Here is an 18,130-nt window from a genome sequence, read left to right on the forward strand (position 1 = left end):
GTTTATGGCAAGGTGGCTGCAATCCGCGGACAGTCTGAGGAGCTGGCAGTAAGATAGATACTGAAAATACAATTTCCTAATCTTCTAATGTACCTCCGCGCTTTGATGCAGTTGAAGGTGTTTGCAGGCGGGACAGGGGTTGGACATTACCTCACTCTGAATGCTTTCTGGGGGGAGAAACGAGCGAGTAATTAGCTGATTAGAGGCCCGTCAAAGCAGCTCAGCCTCCAGCCAATCCCGGCTCACACCGGCCTGCAGGGGTGGAGGAGGACTGCTAATGGAGTGGGGACACACACCTCTGTAGTTTGTGAAGTTAGTGTTAAACAACGCAAAGCGGACGCAATGTTGCAGAGTGACACGATTAGGTTCATTTCAAGGGGACAGTTGGAGGGACGCACATCTAAATGTTAGTCATTTTGGAGTGAGTCAGAATTACTTTTCTAAAGACATTAGTCGTTAAGGTGCAAGATTATAGTGTGTTCTTTTGTTTTTGAATAGCATATATCTTGTGCTGATCCGTCCAGGCTGATCTTTTGAAAAGAAAAGGAGAACATATGAGTTTGTGACTGGAGGAGGCTCCGCTGTCTGCGCTCTGACGCGCGGCACAGGTGCGCACTCGCCAAACTCGCCGCGTCTGATTTTTCTAAGACTCTAAGTGAAGCCGTCATGGAGAAATCGAGAAACTTCAGAATTGACGCCCTGCTCGCTGATGAGACCAACCGGGGGAGCCGAGACCTCTCCCCCGGTCTGAGCAGCGACAGCCCCGCAGGCAGCCCGGTGTCCTGCCGCCGCGCAGACACGCCGTCTCCTCGGGCTGCGCACCTTCAGACCGGAATAATCCCCAAACCGGGTATCCTAAATCTCCCGCACCCAGGACTCACTTCGATTCCCGGCATGTATCCTGCACCCATGTACCCGTTATCGGCCTTGGGCGGCCAGCACCCCGCGTTCGCATACACCGGTTTCACACAGCTAACACACACCTACCCGGAGCACCTGAAGGCGGCAGCCATGGCGGGATCTCTGCCCCTGGAGCACTGGATCCGCGCCGGGATCATGATGCCAAGGCTGCCAGACTACAGCTGTGAGTATGACCAGAGGAGATTACTTTCAAAAAGGTTCAAAATATCCAAACTTTCAAACCCAAAGGCCAAATAAGATGAGAGAATTGACAGGTGCAGAGATACTGTTTTTAAATTCTTCAACGACGGACCCACATCTGTGTCACTTATGAACCGTTTTCTCTTATCAGCCTTTATTTAATGAGGTGGTTTGACTTGAACCGCTGAACACAAACACTGACAAGCAAAACAAATGAAACTGAAAATGAGTTAATAAACTCAACTAATGTATATTATTATTATTATTATTATTATTATCTACAGTTACAAAACAATAAAATAGGTCTAATTATTCATTATATCTTAACAGTTTGTTTTTGCATATTGTTTGTTTTCTTGTCTTAATTTTCAGAATAATCAAAGTGATCCCACTGATTTTGTAATGATGATCTCTGAAATCTGCTACTGATGACTCTATACTTGTGTTATTTACAATAACAAGATATAGAATTTCAGTGATTTTACTCTAAGATCAGATGCAGTTTTAGCATTTGGATGTTTATTATTTATCCGTCCTAAATTACCTTCACAGCTTGTAGGCTATAATTATGATTTACTACCTATTTTTGAAAGCATGTTTTCCAAGCCATGCTTAATGTGATATTTCATTCAATGTAACGCCGGAGATAATCATATATTTTGTGTTAATGACAGCCACACATTGTCCCTGTGCGCTGTCCTCGATTCACTGCTCTTCTGTGTGTCATATTTTAATTTTGGCCCCTTTATTCCTCTATAAACGCCAACCGGATGAAAATTGTCTTTGTGTGATGAAGGAACTATAAACAAACACCTAAAACGTTCTGTAGTTCATCAATAAAATCCCAAAAGCCTTCATTGAATTTTCATTAAGTTAATGGCATGCCTGTGTTTTTATGGCCTCTGCGCCCACTTCTGCCGTGTCCCCCCGTCAACAATAAACTGGAGTAAAGCTATTATAGTTAATGATGGCCAGAGAGTGCCGGCATATGTGTGCCTGTTCCCACCCACAAAATTGCATTGAACTTCCTATGTCCTTGGTGTTAAATAAATAAGACTGTAGTGGCAGTTACTGGCCAAAGATCTGAATCTTCTCTAAAGGGCCATATATCGATATTTAATAAGAAAATAAGTTATAGCTGAATTATCATAACAAATATATTCAGGCATGGTGTGTTAAACATAAAAACTCCACTAAAAATTGAATCAATCAAATAAGAAATAAGTTGTCATACATGAACAGGAGCTGTGAATGTGTCCTATCCACTTACATGAAGCCACACAGACTCATAACTTTGCTCTTCCTCCTCCAGCGGGCCCTCAGTCTGGTCTGTTGGGGAAGTGCCGGAGGCCCCGCACCGCCTTCACCAGTCAGCAGCTGCTCGAGCTGGAGAACCAGTTTAAACTCAACAAGTATCTGTCCAGACCCAAACGTTTCGAAGTGGCCACGTCACTCATGCTGACTGAAACTCAGGTAAGAGAGACCAGCCCTCTTCCGAAGACAACAGGGTTCAGATCAAGGCGAAATAAAACAAAAGCAAAGCACAGAAACGAGACTGAGGCGAGCAACTGTCGCAGTGAATACTTAACTGCACACAAGATATAACACAAGGTGCAGCTACACAGCGCACACATCCACCTGGATAAATGGCTTTTAACAGAATTGCACTTCACATGTTTCAGATAACTCCTCTCGCTAGCAGACTTTTAATTTATTTAGTTTTATTAATTATTTTCCATGTAACCAGGAAATCCTATAACTGAAATATCCTTTTTCATCAGTGTCCTTCCAGAGACACGCAGCAACAAATCTAAGTTACAGACAGACAACATAAGACAAAAAACCCCAAAATATACCACACGATCAAAATTAAACAGAAATGTGATCACAAAATGATGAATAGCATTTCTAATACGATCATGTAAAAGATTTCAAACAAAAAAGAAATAAATTGCATCTTAAAACAACTGCGTGTACAGTGTCCCTGTGAAATGCCGACTCTAGAAAACAGAGGGTTGAAAACAGATAAATTGAACAAATTGTGACTGACATATGTTTAACTGTCTCCTAATGTACGGATTTCATTAGTTTATCTGAAAAAAAGAACTAAACGAAGACTTTGGTGCATTTGCTTTCTCTTGATTTTATGTGTAAGATTTGAATTATGTTTTCTATTACTATTTTCATTGTATATTCCCTCATAATTCTGGTAGTACTCATGAAGCATTCATGGATTTGTAGCTCTTTAAGAATAAGAAGGACTTTATTTCAGGACCGCACAAACCAGAGAATTCATAGCTTTTCATTTTTGCATTGTTTAAAGAGGGAGATGGAGTGTGTATTGTTGAATGCCCCAAATAGTGACAGGAGGAAGAACAAATGTGTGAATTACCAGTTTTTTAAGAGTTATGTTGGAGCTTTCTTGAATTGGATTTGACTCAAACAAATTAGCTATTTGCTCTTTAGTGTCACAGACAAGTGAATATTAAGGTCTACCGATATTTATTTCAGCATTATTGAAGTGAAGTCATGTTTATTTATAAAAAGAAAAGGTAGAAACCTCAGTTAGAGCACTCGAGGAGGGATCCCTCCACCAGGATTGTCATACATAGAGAGAAAATATTTAAAAAATTAGATTGACTTCTGCTCTAGAACTGCAAATGATAGATGTAATAACAAAAATCTGTACTCCAATCTGTGCTGACAAACATTTCCTATCTCTCGGCAGGTCAAGATCTGGTTCCAAAATCGAAGGATGAAGTGGAAACGCAGCCGGAAAGCGAAGGAGCAGGCCACCGCCTCGACCCAGCCTGAGACACAGCGGCTGCGCAGCGGAGGAAAAACAGCCTCCAGCAAATCCGATGAGAGCAGGCAAGCTGCGAACCCAGACGACAGGGAGATAGACCTTGATTTGGAGGAAGGAGAGGAGGAGGAAGAGGAGGAGGAGGAGGATGAGGAAGAGGAAGAGGAGGAGGAAGCCCAGCATGGTTTTCCCGTTGGGATGCCACGATCCACGGACTTCTTGCAGCGTAGCACCGACGTTGGCTACAATCCTCACAGCCCTTTCTCTGATGACGAGCTGGAGGGGGTGCAGGTTGGAGGCGGTGATAGGAAGATCGGGGCAGGACTGTGAAAAGATCCCCAGGAAACACCAGTCTGAGACATTATACTGGGACATTTCTGTGTTTGTGGTCGCTAGAGAAGACAGTTTCAAACCTACAGATCCCTGTGTGGTCTGCTCTGCGGCTGTTTATGTGCTCCAAGCTGGACATTTGTTGGAGCCACTGATTATTCTCACAGCTACCGAACACACACCAGGATTATGACACAAATATACTGTATAAACTATCTGTGAATAAACTCCTCTTTAAGTACTGTACGTTTCGTAGCATGCTGAAAAAAAGATGCTCATTGCCTCCCAAAATTTTTGCTTTTTTCATGAGTATCCGTCAGTCTGCTCATCTTGCCTTTGCTCCATCCACTGACAGCTGGAGTTCGACCCAGTTAACACACACAGCTACATGAATGATGGCCAAGCGAACTTCAGACAGCGGGAGAATGTAGAGTAGGTGAAGTGTTGTTGTGATGCTGTGACTGAAGAAACAGAAATGCAAGCTTAGAAACATCTGCTGCTCCAGATGTTTCTGGACAAACACTTTGCAGAACATCCCATGTACGCCATTGACTTTTGTGCATTTTATGTGAATATTGATGGGGGTTTTGTCTGTTTGTTTTTTGATGATGTTTATGAATTTGTTCTTGTCACTTACATGTAAATTAACTTAATTTATTTGAATGACTGCAAAGATGAATCATACATGTATTTATCTGAAACTTGTTTGTGGTGTAACTGAAACAGCCAAAAAAGAAATAAAAAAAAAAGCTGAGAAATGAATGAATTTCCGATCAGTGATTGGTGTTTTTTTTAAAATAGTGATAACAAAAAATGTTATTATGGGAACAGCACGTAAAACGCAGCCAGTATTAATGAGGCATTAGATAAATTTCAACTGGCCCCAAGGTCAAAAGGAACTTTCATTTTTTTAATGATAATAATGACGATATGAGCTAAATGCTCACATTAGCATGCTAACACGCTAACAATGATAACGCTAACATGCTGACATTTAGCAGGAATAATGTTTAGCATGTTCACCATCTTAGCTTAGCATGTTAGCATGCAACCATGGTCTAATTATCACTAAGTCCCAAGTCCAGCTATGGCTGGTGGAAATCTCATTTGTTTTGCAGGAGTTTGTAAGTGAACTTATAATTCATCCAGAAGGGGAAATTAATGTATGTGCTTAGTTTCATAGCAATTCATCCAGTAGTTGTCGAGATATTTCCGTTGGAACCACAAATGTCAAACTGCTCTACAGGAAAAGTCAGGGATCACCAGCGTCATTAGGATTCATCCTCAGGGGAACATGAATGCTGGAACAAATTTTCATGGCAAACCAGTAGTTGTTGGGATAATTTAGTCTGGACTAAAGTGGTGGACCAAACGATGCTGACATCAAAAATCAAGAAATACAACAAAGGCCTGTGTAAATATGACTCACAGGAAAACGCTCCATGTTTTCACTAACAAACCAACATAATGGAGAAAAAAGAGACACTTTGTGTGTTCACATCTCCTTCAGTGCCTTCCTGTTCGTCCACAGCCACCGCCCTGCGTCTGCTAGCAAAGCAAAGCAAAAACTCACTTCACAGTTTTAATTTATTGCAAAGGCTCTCGGATATTAATTACTCGGTGGGGTTTACTGATGGCCAAATAATTAAGTTAATGAAGAGGGAGTAAAGCAATCAAAAGCCTGATGGTGATGTCACACGGGCCCATTTTAATTTCCAAGAGCAACGGCATGATGAGTGTGTGTAACTGCGGTGGGGCGTTTTATTGGGCAGCCATGTAGGGGTTGTGATTAAAGAGCAGATTGGAGGACATGCGGTATGGTGTCATTTAGCCCCCTCTCACACCACAGTCACATGTTTATATAGTGATTAAATGCATTCTTAACTGGCTGGACAGGCACCAGCCCTGTGCAATAATTGGAGGTGCCTTTAGAGGGACTTTTAGCAGAGACTTTTGTTGCGGTTACTAGCAAAAGCTGAATCATGTAGGCCTCAGGCCCAAATTTTATTAAGGTTTTAGGACTTCCACTTAAGCATTAAAAACAATGAAATTGAAAAAGCAATGCATTTCACAAGTCCTGGTCCTGATTGTCCCGCTGACATTAATTACAACTGAAAAGCCACCGAGACAAGAACCATAAGTCAGTACACTTTAAAAAACTGTAAACCATATGAAAGTAATCTACAAGAGACCTGAACTAGATTAGAGGTTTAGCACAGTGATGGCTCTGGTATCTGAAGGTTTGAGCAAATACAGTGGTGTGCTATCATTTAAATCTAACATGCAATGATGTTCATATGCATTTCTGGCTATATGTGCATCACTTACAGTTGATGTCTCATTTTATTCCATCTATCAATATTATGCAGTTCATAAGCAAAGAAAGATTAAAAATCATGTCAGTTGTCAGTTCTGTAGCCTAAAATCACAAATTAGGATTTAATCTACACTGCCATTTTTTAAAAATCATACTCTTTTGAATGCTTTTATTTTGATAGTTGTTACCAAACGAGGTACCACCATAGTATTTATTCAGTTGAGGTCACAAATTTTGTGATTTCGCTGTTGGTGAAATTTGTGACTTTGTCAAACTCTATGAAAAAGACCAAAGTGTCGACCAAATATATTTGCAGGTGAGGTGTTAAAGCGCTCTGCACACACACAAAACGGTACTACACTTTGTAATGTATGTGCTATCAAATTTTCATATCTGGTATCTGAATGTTTAGGGTCACAATTTTTATTTATTGGTTATTTTTGTTTAAAATGTCAGGCTTTGTGACTTTAAGCACTGTTGGATGCAACGTTTGGCAACAGTGACCAAAATAAAGCATGCAATAAAGTATTATAAAAATGTTTAATTAAGCTGAAACTCCCTTTCGCCCTCTATCAAGGGCTTAAAAAAGGAAAATAAAAGATTAGGCAGAGCAACAGAAGTATGAGACACTGATGATCCACATAAGAAACGAAGTTCTGGTGTGACTTTGGTTGCAGTTCAGGAGCTAAACATACAGTTGTTGATGTGACAGCACAGCTTTAACCAACCTGGTTAATGTCTATCACTAACAGCTCATTAATGTGAGAGCTGCAAACCCATGCAGGACTCTCCGTTCAATTCACCAAACCAACGCTTCCAGTTACGCATTTAACTTCTTCCACTGAACTTTCCAGCCTTGATTTAAAAGGGGCGAGTATAATACATAACGAGCTTGCGGACTGAACCTCTATCAAACTGCAGCTTTTAATTTGGCTGATGAAAAGTCATGCGAATCAATAGGAGCTCATTTACTTGTGTGACTTGTCAGCTGCCATGACAAATGCCATTTGGCCTGTTTTATGACACAGGCCCCTCTGACACAGTACAAAAATCACAGCTAATTGATAAGGCAGTGGAGCAATATATGGAGGTCATTGATTCTGTTTCTCTTCTAATTTAATCTGAATCCACCAGTCATGTTGATTAAAAATTCCTCGCGTAAATTACAGTCACTGCTGATAATGCTGTCAGTTTTTTTTTGTTTTTTTCAGCAGCCAGCTCAGACAAAAGTGCTGACGGCCTCCCTGCCTCTGTCTTATTTTAACCAATAATGCATAGTGAGCCTGTGTCTTTCTATAAAAATGTTTCACTGTCTATTGAATCACTCAAGTCACCCCTGAGATGTCAGCTGGGCCCTCAGACACAGAGCTGTTACCAGAAACTCCCATTTTCATAGTTAGACAAATAAATCGGCCTCTTTTTTTTTTTTTTTTTTTCCTTTGCTGGATTGTAAATCAGGCAGCCCTTAAAATATTTACACCCTGTAGTTTAATCAATCAGCAAAATGTCGGGCTCATTACGTAAATATGAACAGATTGTGCGATCTTTTAACGTAATCACACGTATTGGTGCAGGTTTGCCCGGACCCTGTCCTGTCACTTAACTAATGGGCGAGTCGGGGAGTGACTGACGGGCCTCAATAAATTCACATCTGTCCGAGTCAAAGCGCTGTTCCAAAGCACGGAAAAGGCACCGTTTTTTCGCCAATAAAGTTTATTGAAAGGCGTGGCCACGGGGGGGGGGATGCGTTCATGAGCGTCATTTATTGTTGCAGGAAATGTGTGTTACAGGTGTTTCACCAGTTATGGCGGACACGCGTGGACGCGTTAGCGGCGCGTCTTTGGCGTCTGTGTGACCTTCAGTCCTGCTGATCAGGGACCAGATCTGACCTGCAAACAATAGAAAATACTTAACACTGGAGTCTGGGTCCTCTTGTTCTAGTCTGAATAAATTACATCAATAATAATAATAATAATGATAGTATTGATGATGATAATAAGACACCAAACAGCAGCGCATTTTCAGATAATCAAGTCAATAATTAATATTGGTTGTTGGTGGTGAAACATTCGTGATCAGGGCCTCAAAATATCAGAAATAGAAATTGAGCAGTGACTCGAAAGTTCAGCCACATCTCTGCACACGTATTTCACTCTGCCTGTATTTTCCTTGAAGTTTAAATGCGGAGGAATAAAAAAATATGGACCTAAATATGATATTTTGCGCAAATGTCTCCAAACATTTACAGAGCAGACTTGTGTACCGACAAGCTCCATGTTTGCCCTCTTGTGGCAAAATAAAAGAAGACACGTCGCCTGAGTTTGATCCGGGGATGGATTTAAACTAAGAGGAGAACATGTTGAAGTGGTAGGTATTGATGTCCATGTGGATCCTTAAACAGGCTGTTTCTGCAGCTTTTAGTTCCCTCTTCAGTTATAAACGAAAAAGACATAATGCTTTTGTGAACCTTAAGTGCTGGAGGATGACTTAGGGAACAACGATAAAGTATTTTCATGGACAAAAACAATATTTTTCATGCAGACTCTGCAATACTGGGTGAAAATGGGTGCAAGTTATGACTACAAAAATCATACATAGTTGATTTTATGTTGCACACCTATTCTGATAGCTATCTTGTATTTTTTATTTTTTTTACATAAATACGTTGGAAAAAAGGAGAACTCCTGCTCACAGTCTTCTTACGTGCAAACGTTGCGACATTTCATCAAGAAACATGAGATAACAGGTGAGCTGATGAAGGTCTAGAGGCTGATGTGTTGTACAACAAAGGTTTTTGCAAGTAAGCAGACAGTGTGCAGAAGTTCTCCTTTTTTCCTCTCTTGCTTTTGGACATTTTCTCCTCTGTTCACAAAAATCTTAACGTGTGCATGAACCTTTTTAGTCACATAAAAAAGTTACATAAAATTTTGGCATGTTTTTCAACAGCTTCCATAATGTGAGCAGTGACTCCAAATCAGTAGCAGAAATTATAACTACACGAGCCACTTAAAACACACCACTTCATTGGTGCTTCTTCTATTATTTGTAAATATTTTTTGTAGGAAATTCATGGGTTTTTTTCCAGTGGCTTCCATGTAATGCGTCGCTATGACCCCAAGTCAGTATCAGAAATTAGTACTGCGCTGGACAAATAGGATACAGCTTTTCACACGTGCAGTCTAAAGTGGTCTCTCTTCTTCGCAGCTTTTTAGCTGGTCTAAATCCTCTCTTTTCAAGCGCACAACCTTAAAACAGACTTTTTCATCCACTGACAGCCTTACATCCATCAAATGTGCACTGTGCTATCAGTGCATGGCTGATGGTGATTTTTCTTTCCATGATCAGGTCTCATTGTGTTCCATTGCATTCCTCTTCACACCAGGTGACCCTAAAGGTCACCCTCAACTGCTTTAGATCATTTTCACTGTTGCTTTTAAACACAACAAGTGTAACTGTGGACCTTCGTTCAGGTGTAACAGTCATCTCAGTAAAACCATGAAAAATGAAAGACCTGATGATAAAATCTCTACCTCCAGCTGTACTTTTGTGCCTCTAGCCTTTTTTTAAGAGCCCCAGTGTGAGATTAAACAACTAACTTCTTTTCCATGTGCTCTATTTTTTTTCTAAAATGTCCCCTTTTCCTTTCAACTTCAGGTGCTTTATCGCCACCTACTGATCCTCAGGATGTCAGTCAGCCTGAATCATTGTACAGTCCTGCTTCACATTGTTAGGCCTATGTACTAATAGAAAATAGAAGAGGCACTAAAATCCAATATGAAGAAGTGTTCCCTATTTGCCCAGCATAGTAATAATCTCAGTACATCACATTATATGAAAGCTACTGAAAAACAACATGAATTCTCTATAGAAAATATTGATATTGAATATAGGAAGCACTAAAATCCAATACGATGAGGTGTCCTATTTTTCTAGTTTTGGGAAATTACATGGAAGCTATTTTTAACAACTATGAATGTAACATAGAGGTATTTACAAAAAAAGAAAAAATGGAAGTAGCGCTAATGAGGAGTAGAAAGTTAAAAAATTTAAAAAAATTTTATGAAAATATTTGTGTAAGATAAATAAATTACATCGCCAATCAAAATAACTGTGCTACATAAAATCAGTTTGGCACACATTTCTAACCACAGGTGAATTTATTGAATTAAATATTGTTTTTGTGTCAGTTCAACAGTAATTTATTGATGCTCCCTAAGTCACCCTCCGGCAGGTCCAGGGGAGCTCCGGGAGGTGAGCTGACCGCCCTACTACTGCCATCGCCGGGCAAACTGAGCCAGATGACGCCGGTGGGTCCAACTTTAAACTAACTTCACCGCAGTGTTTATCTGATGCGAAAGACGAGTCATAACTCCAGTTTTAGATATCTACTGTTAAATTTAAACTCTATACTTATTTCACTTTTAGTTAAGGTTAATTGGCATATTATGAAATGTGTTAATTCAAAGACATTACATTAAAAATGGTTAGGGTTAAAGATGGTTTGGGTTAAAAATGGTTAGGGAGGTATCTGGAATTCACATTTAAATCAGTGGTTCACTCTTACAAGTCTGAAGGTGATTAAAGAAATCTTATTTTAATTTTAACCAGTTTTAACCAACAATAAATTAATTACGCACGTGTCAATGACAAAATGCTTCTTCTTGTTATTATTCTTATTATTTGTAGACCTTAATAGACTACCTACTCTTCTTAATCAGTACTTTCTGACTATTTCTGCCCCTTTTTGCCGATAAAAATGCGTATTTTCTGCGCTTTATGGCTCCTTCGGGGTGCGTTTGAGTGTGTGAGGGGCGTGCCGAAGTGAGCAGGGCGGGACTGTGTAGTTTTTGAAGCACATGAGGCGATGAGAAGCCTGAAGGTTTGTGTCAGCCTCCACCATCCTGCCCTGCAGAGTCTGCGAGTCAAACCGAGAGAGGACGGAGCTTAAACCCCGACAGACAGACAGACAGACAGACACCGTGACTGTGAACATGGCCTCCTCTGAGCTCGGTAAGAGTTTCTCTTCAGATTTAATTAACTCGCCGTCGTCGCTGTAAAGTTTTGCTCTGCAGGATGCTAACTCTGGCTAGCATTAGCCAGCGTGGTCAGCGGCGCGTCGCTGTAACCTGCCTTTACTTCTCCTCTGTGTCCTTTAAAAGTGAGTGAAAGTGGTTTGTTAAGGCTCCTGCTCTTCTGTCCTCGCAGCACTTTTGAGTGTGTCTGACAAAACCGGACTGGTTTTGTTCGCCAAAAGGCTGGTGGATGTGGGTCTGTCCCTGGTCGCCTCAGGCGGCACAGCCAAAGCCCTGCGGGATGCTGGACTGGCTGTCAGGTGGGTGCTGATGTTGACCGTAACATACAAGTTCAACCCAGTTTTTTCCCTCCCTAAATTCAGTAAACCTAGTATCTACCTCCAGCATGAGTGTCCTCTAACCTGTCTGTGTGTTCAGGGATGTGTCTGAGCTGACCGGACATCCAGAGATGCTGGGGGGCAGAGTGAAGACCCTCCATCCTGCCGTCCATGGAGGCATCCTGGCCAGGAAAACCCCCACTGACTCTGCAGACATGGAGAAGTTGGGCTACAGCTTGATCAGGTGAGAGAGTCTCGGCAAACCACTGGGGAAATCCACCAGTCCCCTCATGTGGAGTTAAACACACAGACATTAACATTATTGATAACATGGTGGTAGCATTTATATTGATTTGCAATAAAAGGGGAAAAATGGGAATGTGTGATCTGTGATTGTGAGGCAGATCAGAGGCTAAACTATGGTTCCAGAGTAGAGTAAAGGCTCGTGCTGTGCCAATAAGAAGCATGTGTAGTTGATTTAGCAGCTGGTTAATTGGAAAACTGCTGCTGCTCGTCTTGTGACTCTCGTTTGTTTGGGACTACAGAGGAATGTGATTTGATTTTCTCGTCACTGGAGAATTAAACGACACACTTTGGTTATAACCTGCTAGATGCAGGCACTTGGCTGATGAGACACTGATTGATTCACATACAGATGTGAATGATTTTTCCCTCCACTTTGAGTTAATCTGGAGTGATTTTTCATCTTTGTGTGGCGGTGATAAAGGATCATTTGATCAGGGTGGAAGAATGAGAATGAGCAGCTGATGTTTGTACAGGGAGTCGCAATGAGTGGTTCAGGAGGTGCTTGTTCATAGCGGGAATGTAGGAATAACTAATAAATGCATACCTTTTTAGAGAGACAAACAAGAAATGTTTAATGGCCAAAAAAGAAGGCACAAAGTCTGTTGTAATATTGAAGACAAGTTGTGCTAAAACGATCAGTCGTTCAAATCAGTTTATTTATCAACAGTTCTGATGGTCGATTTAATTATTGAAGAAATTTATAAAAGAAAGAATGCCAAATATGTAGTTTCAGCTTCTCAAATGTGAGTATTTGCTGCTTTTCTCTTTTGGGAAAACCGGAAATTGAATGTCTTTTTAGCTTTAGGGCTGTTGGTTGGACAAATGAAGCACCAGAAGACGCTGTACATGATGGGCGTTTTGTCCTTATTTGTGGATGTTTTGCATAAAATGATTAATCAATAAAATAATCAACAGATTATAATTGTCATCCTAGGAGCCATATTGTGGGACAGAATCCTGCAGTTTGCTCCATCTAAAAGGCTCAAAGTAGATAAAAGCACACCGTGATGATTAGTCAAAAACAGGATGAAAGTCAGTGTAGGGGACAGACGGAGAGTAGATTCTCTAACAGAGGTTCTCAATGGACAGAGTAGGTTTTCACACAACCCTCAGAAGTGAACTGTGGATGGTTTAACTGTTTTTTGCACACGATGCCTCACGTACTTTCCCATCTTTATAACGTCCCAATTGATGCCACATTTACTAAACACAATTTTTAAGGTAAAACATGGTCTTTTATTAAGTGTAACATTTCTTTTGTGTTTGCTCTCCTCTAGAGTGGTGGCGTGTAACCTCTACCCATTTGTCAAGACTGTCTCCAGTCCGGATGTTACAGTGGAAGATGCTGTGGAGCAGATTGATATCGGTGAGTTCTGCAGCTGAGATTATGAGCATTGAAATGTGTCACTTGGAATTAAAAACTATATTTGTTCTTCTTTTTCCACCACATAAAAAAAATTGTTATTAAGCATGTGAATTATTTTGTTCATTATTTTTGTATTTCTACTCAGGTGGCGTAACTCTGTTGAGAGCAGCCGCCAAGAATCACGCCCGGGTCACCATAGTGTGCGATCCTGCTGACTATCCGCTGGTTGCCAAGGAGATGGAGAGTTCAGGAGACAAAGATACAACCCTGGAAACACGCAGGACTCTGGCCCTTAAAGTAAAATGACTTTCTTTCTTCCCCACCATTTATTTTAAGTACATGAACTGAATTTGTGCAAAGATGACACATTTCTGGTGACTTTACGGATTCATCTCTCTGGAACAAAAAAAAGTATTTGATGTAGAATTCAGAGACAGAACGCATTACCTGGAGCCGAAAGGATCAGCTGATTGACAGAAAATCATTTGCAATTTTGATAATCATATAACTCTTAAAGTTTAGTTAAAATGCACGGACTTCAGCTTCTCAAATGAGGATTTTTGTTTGCAGTCTTAGTTTTCTATGATGAGTATTTTTGAGTTTTGGACTGTTGGTCTGACTAAACAAGCTAGCTTGAGTTTAACTTTTTTCTTTTATGATCTTCCACTGTTTTTCTTATAAACCAAATGATAAATCAAGAAAATAACTGACATTATTCGATAATGAAATAATGATAATGAAAGTCCTACATTTAAAATCTATTGACGTGTGATTAACCCGCACAGATTTGTCACCCTGAGCTGAAAATGTACAAAAAAAAAAAGTGTCATTTTAAAGATGGAAGGACTTAGATTGTGTGCCACCTTAAACATCCATTAATTCCACCATGTCGCTGTTCAGACTTGCTCCAATCTAATCTCAAGTGAAGCAAAGAGATGAATCATGGCTTTGGCTTTTTTTTCTTTTTTTTCTCTCAATGAGTGAGCAGGCCTCACCTCGGTCTTAAAATGACAGTTGTATAATGCTAACCACATGCTGTTAGATACTTAGGAAACACAAGAAAAGGCCTGGAGGTTTCACAGTCGCAAAATGCTGTGCTGTGCTCACTTGTTCTTGTTTTGTTGTTTGCTTAGAGGTGAGGGTCAGTGTGAGACAAAGTTCAGTGCAGTGTTGAAATATGGCTTTAGACATTTGACAACCAGTGGAATTTCACTTTGTCGTCACACTGAACTGATTAATCGAGTTCAGTAGATCCAGATAAACTCGTTGTTTTGGGGTTAGTGCCATTTCATTATCTACATAAATAACAAAGTTGTCATGATATAGTCACAACCTGATTTCTTTTTTTTTTTAATCCTCATAAACTTTAAAGCATTTAGACTTATCACTTGAGTTTGGGACACTTGAGAAAATGAGGTCTTTATGTGTTCTCTGCTGCTCAGGCCTTCACACACACAGCACAGTATGATGAGGCCATATCGGACTACTTTCGCGGGCAGTACAGCCGTGGTGTTTCCCAGCTGCCCCTGCGCTATGGCATGAACCCTCACCAAGCACCCGCCCAACTCTACACCGTGCGTCCGGCCCTCCCCCTCAAAGGTAGACACACACTTAGTTCAGTTGGTAGCTGTGATGCGATGTGTCAGTGTTGGCATTGTTTAGTGATTTGGATTTAAAGGAGGAGTTTGGTAAGAAGATTGATGCCACTCTCACATGTCACTTAAATGCAAGGATACAGCCACACGGTTCTACACAAAGACTGGACACGGTGTTACCTTGCTAGTTTTCCCATTTCCAGTTTTTAACAGACAAATATGTGGTGTTGATCTTCTCCTCTAACTTTCTACCAGACCAACTTACGCTGAATTCAACAGAAAGATACAAGGTCAGCAGTGTATTGACAACAATATGTTGTTCTGAATGTTAAAAAGCAATTTGAGAGTGAAGGTACTTCTTTTGACACAAGCCGAGAGAAGTAATTCAGTTAGGTGTTTTTTTTTTTTTTTTGTTTGTTTTTTTTTGAAAGATGTTGCTAATTTCCATAGAAGTGGAGAACAGGACGAATCATTTATACATAAATGTCATTCATTTTGATATATATTTTTTTTTTGCTTCTATTCCTGTCGCTGGCCCCTCTCAGTGGTCAACGGTTCCCCCGGCTTTATCAACCTGTGTGATGCTCTGAACGCCTGGCAGCTGGTCAGAGAGTTAAAGAGCGCCCTCGGCATGGCGGCTGCCGCCTCCTTCAAACACGTCAGCCCTGCCGGTAAGACCAGGAGAGACATGTAGACGCACTCTTAACAGTACAGAACAGGACTTGGAATTAAGAACCTGAAATGTGAATGTTAACGCATCTCCACCTCTCGTCTGAAGGAGCTGCAGTTGGAGTTCCTCTGAGTGAGGAGGAAGCCAAAGTGTGCATGGTGCATGACATGCTGAATGGCCTCACCCCGCTGGCTACGGCCTACGCCAGGGCAAGAGGTCAGAAACGATGACTTGTGCAGTGGATAACCTTGAGTGTTTTCTACCATTTTACACTGAATTGTATTAACTTCCCCCTACATCCTCAGGTTCAGACAGAATGTCTTCTTTTGGAGACTTCATTGCTGTGTCAGATGTGTGTGACGTTCCCACCGCCAAGATCATATCAAGAGAGGTAGAATCGATGAGCAAATATGTAATATTTTATATTCGGCGTATGCAGCCTTGTTTTGCTTAACAGTGATTCACTTTGATTGCTCTCAGGTGTCAGATGGTATCATTGCTCCTGGTTATGATGAAGAGGCACTCAAGATCCTCTCCAAAAAGAAGAATGGCAACTACTGTGTGCTTCAGGTGGGAGATTTTAATCCATTAGAATTATTTAAAAAAATAAATAAATAAAATAGGTTAACTTTTCTGTTTGATTAACACTGGGTGTCTTTGTCCCAGATGGATCCAGACTATGAGCCTGATGAGACTGAGGTGAGGGTGTTGTTTGGGCTCCATCTCAAACAAAAGAGAAATGTCGGGATCATCGATAAGGAGTTCTTCAGCAACATCGTCTCCAAGGGCACGGTGAGTCACCGCAGTGTGTTTACTCGCATATCGTAAGTGAAATATGCTTTGTGATTTTAATAACTCCTACTTTGATCGTCCCTGTGTCCAAAAAGCTCTCTGAGGAAGCTGCGCGCGACCTCACTGTGGCCACAATCGCCGTCAAGTACACTCAGTCCAACTCTGTCTGCTACGCTAAAGACGGACAGGTAAGAAGAGGCGGATGAAGTGGAGGAGAAAGGAACGTGGATGAGCCGTGAGCTTTTCTCTCATGCCCTCTCTTGTCTCCGTTTCCCAGGTTATTGGTATTGGTGCGGGGCAGCAGTCTCGTATCCACTGCACGCGGCTGGCAGGTGACAAAGCTGATAACTGGTGGCTGAGACACAACCCTCGTGTCCTGAACATGAAGTTCCGCAGTGGTGTGAAGCGAGCGGAGATGGCCAACGCAATCGACCAGTATGTCAGCGGCACCATCGGAGAGGTAAAGGGAGTAACACTAGGCAAACAGACACTTTCAAGATGGTGGTTGTTGCCTCATTAATAGCATTACTTAATCATACACTTAATAAAATACTGTCTGCAACTGTGACTACATTAAATTTCACTTTGCTTCTTCACTTGGATCGATCAGTGGCTGTCGACAGCTCACAAATTATAATGTGTACTTTCTGTTTAAAGGGCCCAGACTTGGATGTTTGGAAGTCGATGTATGAAGAGGTGCCTGAGCCTCTGTCAGACACTGAAAAGAAGAACTGGATCAGCTCCCTGCAGGCCGTGGCTGTCAGCTCTGACGCCTTCTTCCCCTTCAGAGATAACATAGATCGTGCCAAGCGGGTAAATGCAACACTCATTTCACAAAAGTATAGGTTCAGACATGGGAATGGCCTGCAGTCACATGCTGGCATCCGTTTGCATACAGACTCTCTATTGACTTTGGAATCGGTGGTGTACTGACGAGCTTTCCAGCTATCCTGACTAACCTTTCTTCCCTCTGTCTGTCTGTAGAGTGGCGTCGAGTACATCGCGGCTCCAGCAGGCTCAGCTGCTGACGAGGTTGTGATTAATGCCTGTAATGAGCAGGGCATCACTCTGGTGCACACCAACCTGCGACTCTTCCACCACTGAGCATCTCAACACGTTCCCAGGTGCTCTTTAAACCCCACTCACACTTTTGCATTATTACAGTCAAAAATCTAGTTTTTACAAGTGCTGATACTTCTAACATTCCCACCCTCCTCATCATGCTGAAGTGTAGAGGGCGCAATTGCACTGTTTTGTAACACATTAATTGCAATCCTAATCCTGACCTAGAATGATCATTAACGGTGTGAAATAAATTGTTACTGACAGTTTATGGGTATTTTGTCTGTTTTTAGCCGTGCTAGTGGCAGCTTTAGTCGTCAGTCCACCACTTTGGACCAGACTGAAATATTTAAATGATTATTTGTACTTGTGCAGACATTCATGGTCCCCAGAGGATGATGCCCTCTGATTTTGATCATCCCTTGACTTTTTCTATTG

At 41.3% G+C, this 18,130-nt stretch overlaps 2 protein-coding genes across 2 annotated transcripts; both read left to right on the forward strand.

Annotated features, from left to right (window-relative positions):
- The first annotated feature begins 645 nt into the window (after nucleotides 1-645).
- On the forward strand, nucleotides 646-4,955 carry mnx2b (motor neuron and pancreas homeobox 2b). The gene is made up of 3 exons (XM_070830121.1): nucleotides 646-1,084; nucleotides 2,414-2,574; nucleotides 3,830-4,955. Exons 1-3 carry the CDS (start codon nucleotides 667-669, stop codon nucleotides 4,232-4,234), a joined length of 984 nt encoding a protein of 327 aa, XP_070686222.1. The 5' UTR covers nucleotides 646-666; the 3' UTR covers nucleotides 4,235-4,955.
- A 6,458-nt stretch (nucleotides 4,956-11,413) lies between these two features.
- Nucleotides 11,414-17,958, forward strand: atic (5-aminoimidazole-4-carboxamide ribonucleotide formyltransferase/IMP cyclohydrolase). The gene is made up of 15 exons (XM_070829307.1): nucleotides 11,414-11,561; nucleotides 11,757-11,883; nucleotides 12,002-12,145; nucleotides 13,485-13,573; nucleotides 13,719-13,870; nucleotides 15,016-15,172; nucleotides 15,714-15,839; nucleotides 15,947-16,054; nucleotides 16,144-16,229; nucleotides 16,319-16,408; nucleotides 16,505-16,630; nucleotides 16,726-16,818; nucleotides 16,908-17,090; nucleotides 17,288-17,443; nucleotides 17,615-17,958. Exons 1-15 carry the CDS (start codon nucleotides 11,543-11,545, stop codon nucleotides 17,732-17,734), a joined length of 1,776 nt encoding a protein of 591 aa, XP_070685408.1. The 5' UTR covers nucleotides 11,414-11,542; the 3' UTR covers nucleotides 17,735-17,958.
- Nucleotides 17,959-18,130: the final 172 nt, after the last annotated feature.

This window comes from Pempheris klunzingeri, chromosome 1, assembly GCF_042242105.1.
Source record: "Pempheris klunzingeri isolate RE-2024b chromosome 1, fPemKlu1.hap1, whole genome shotgun sequence".
In the NCBI taxonomy this organism is placed as follows: Eukaryota; Metazoa; Chordata; class Actinopteri; order Acropomatiformes; family Pempheridae; genus Pempheris; species Pempheris klunzingeri.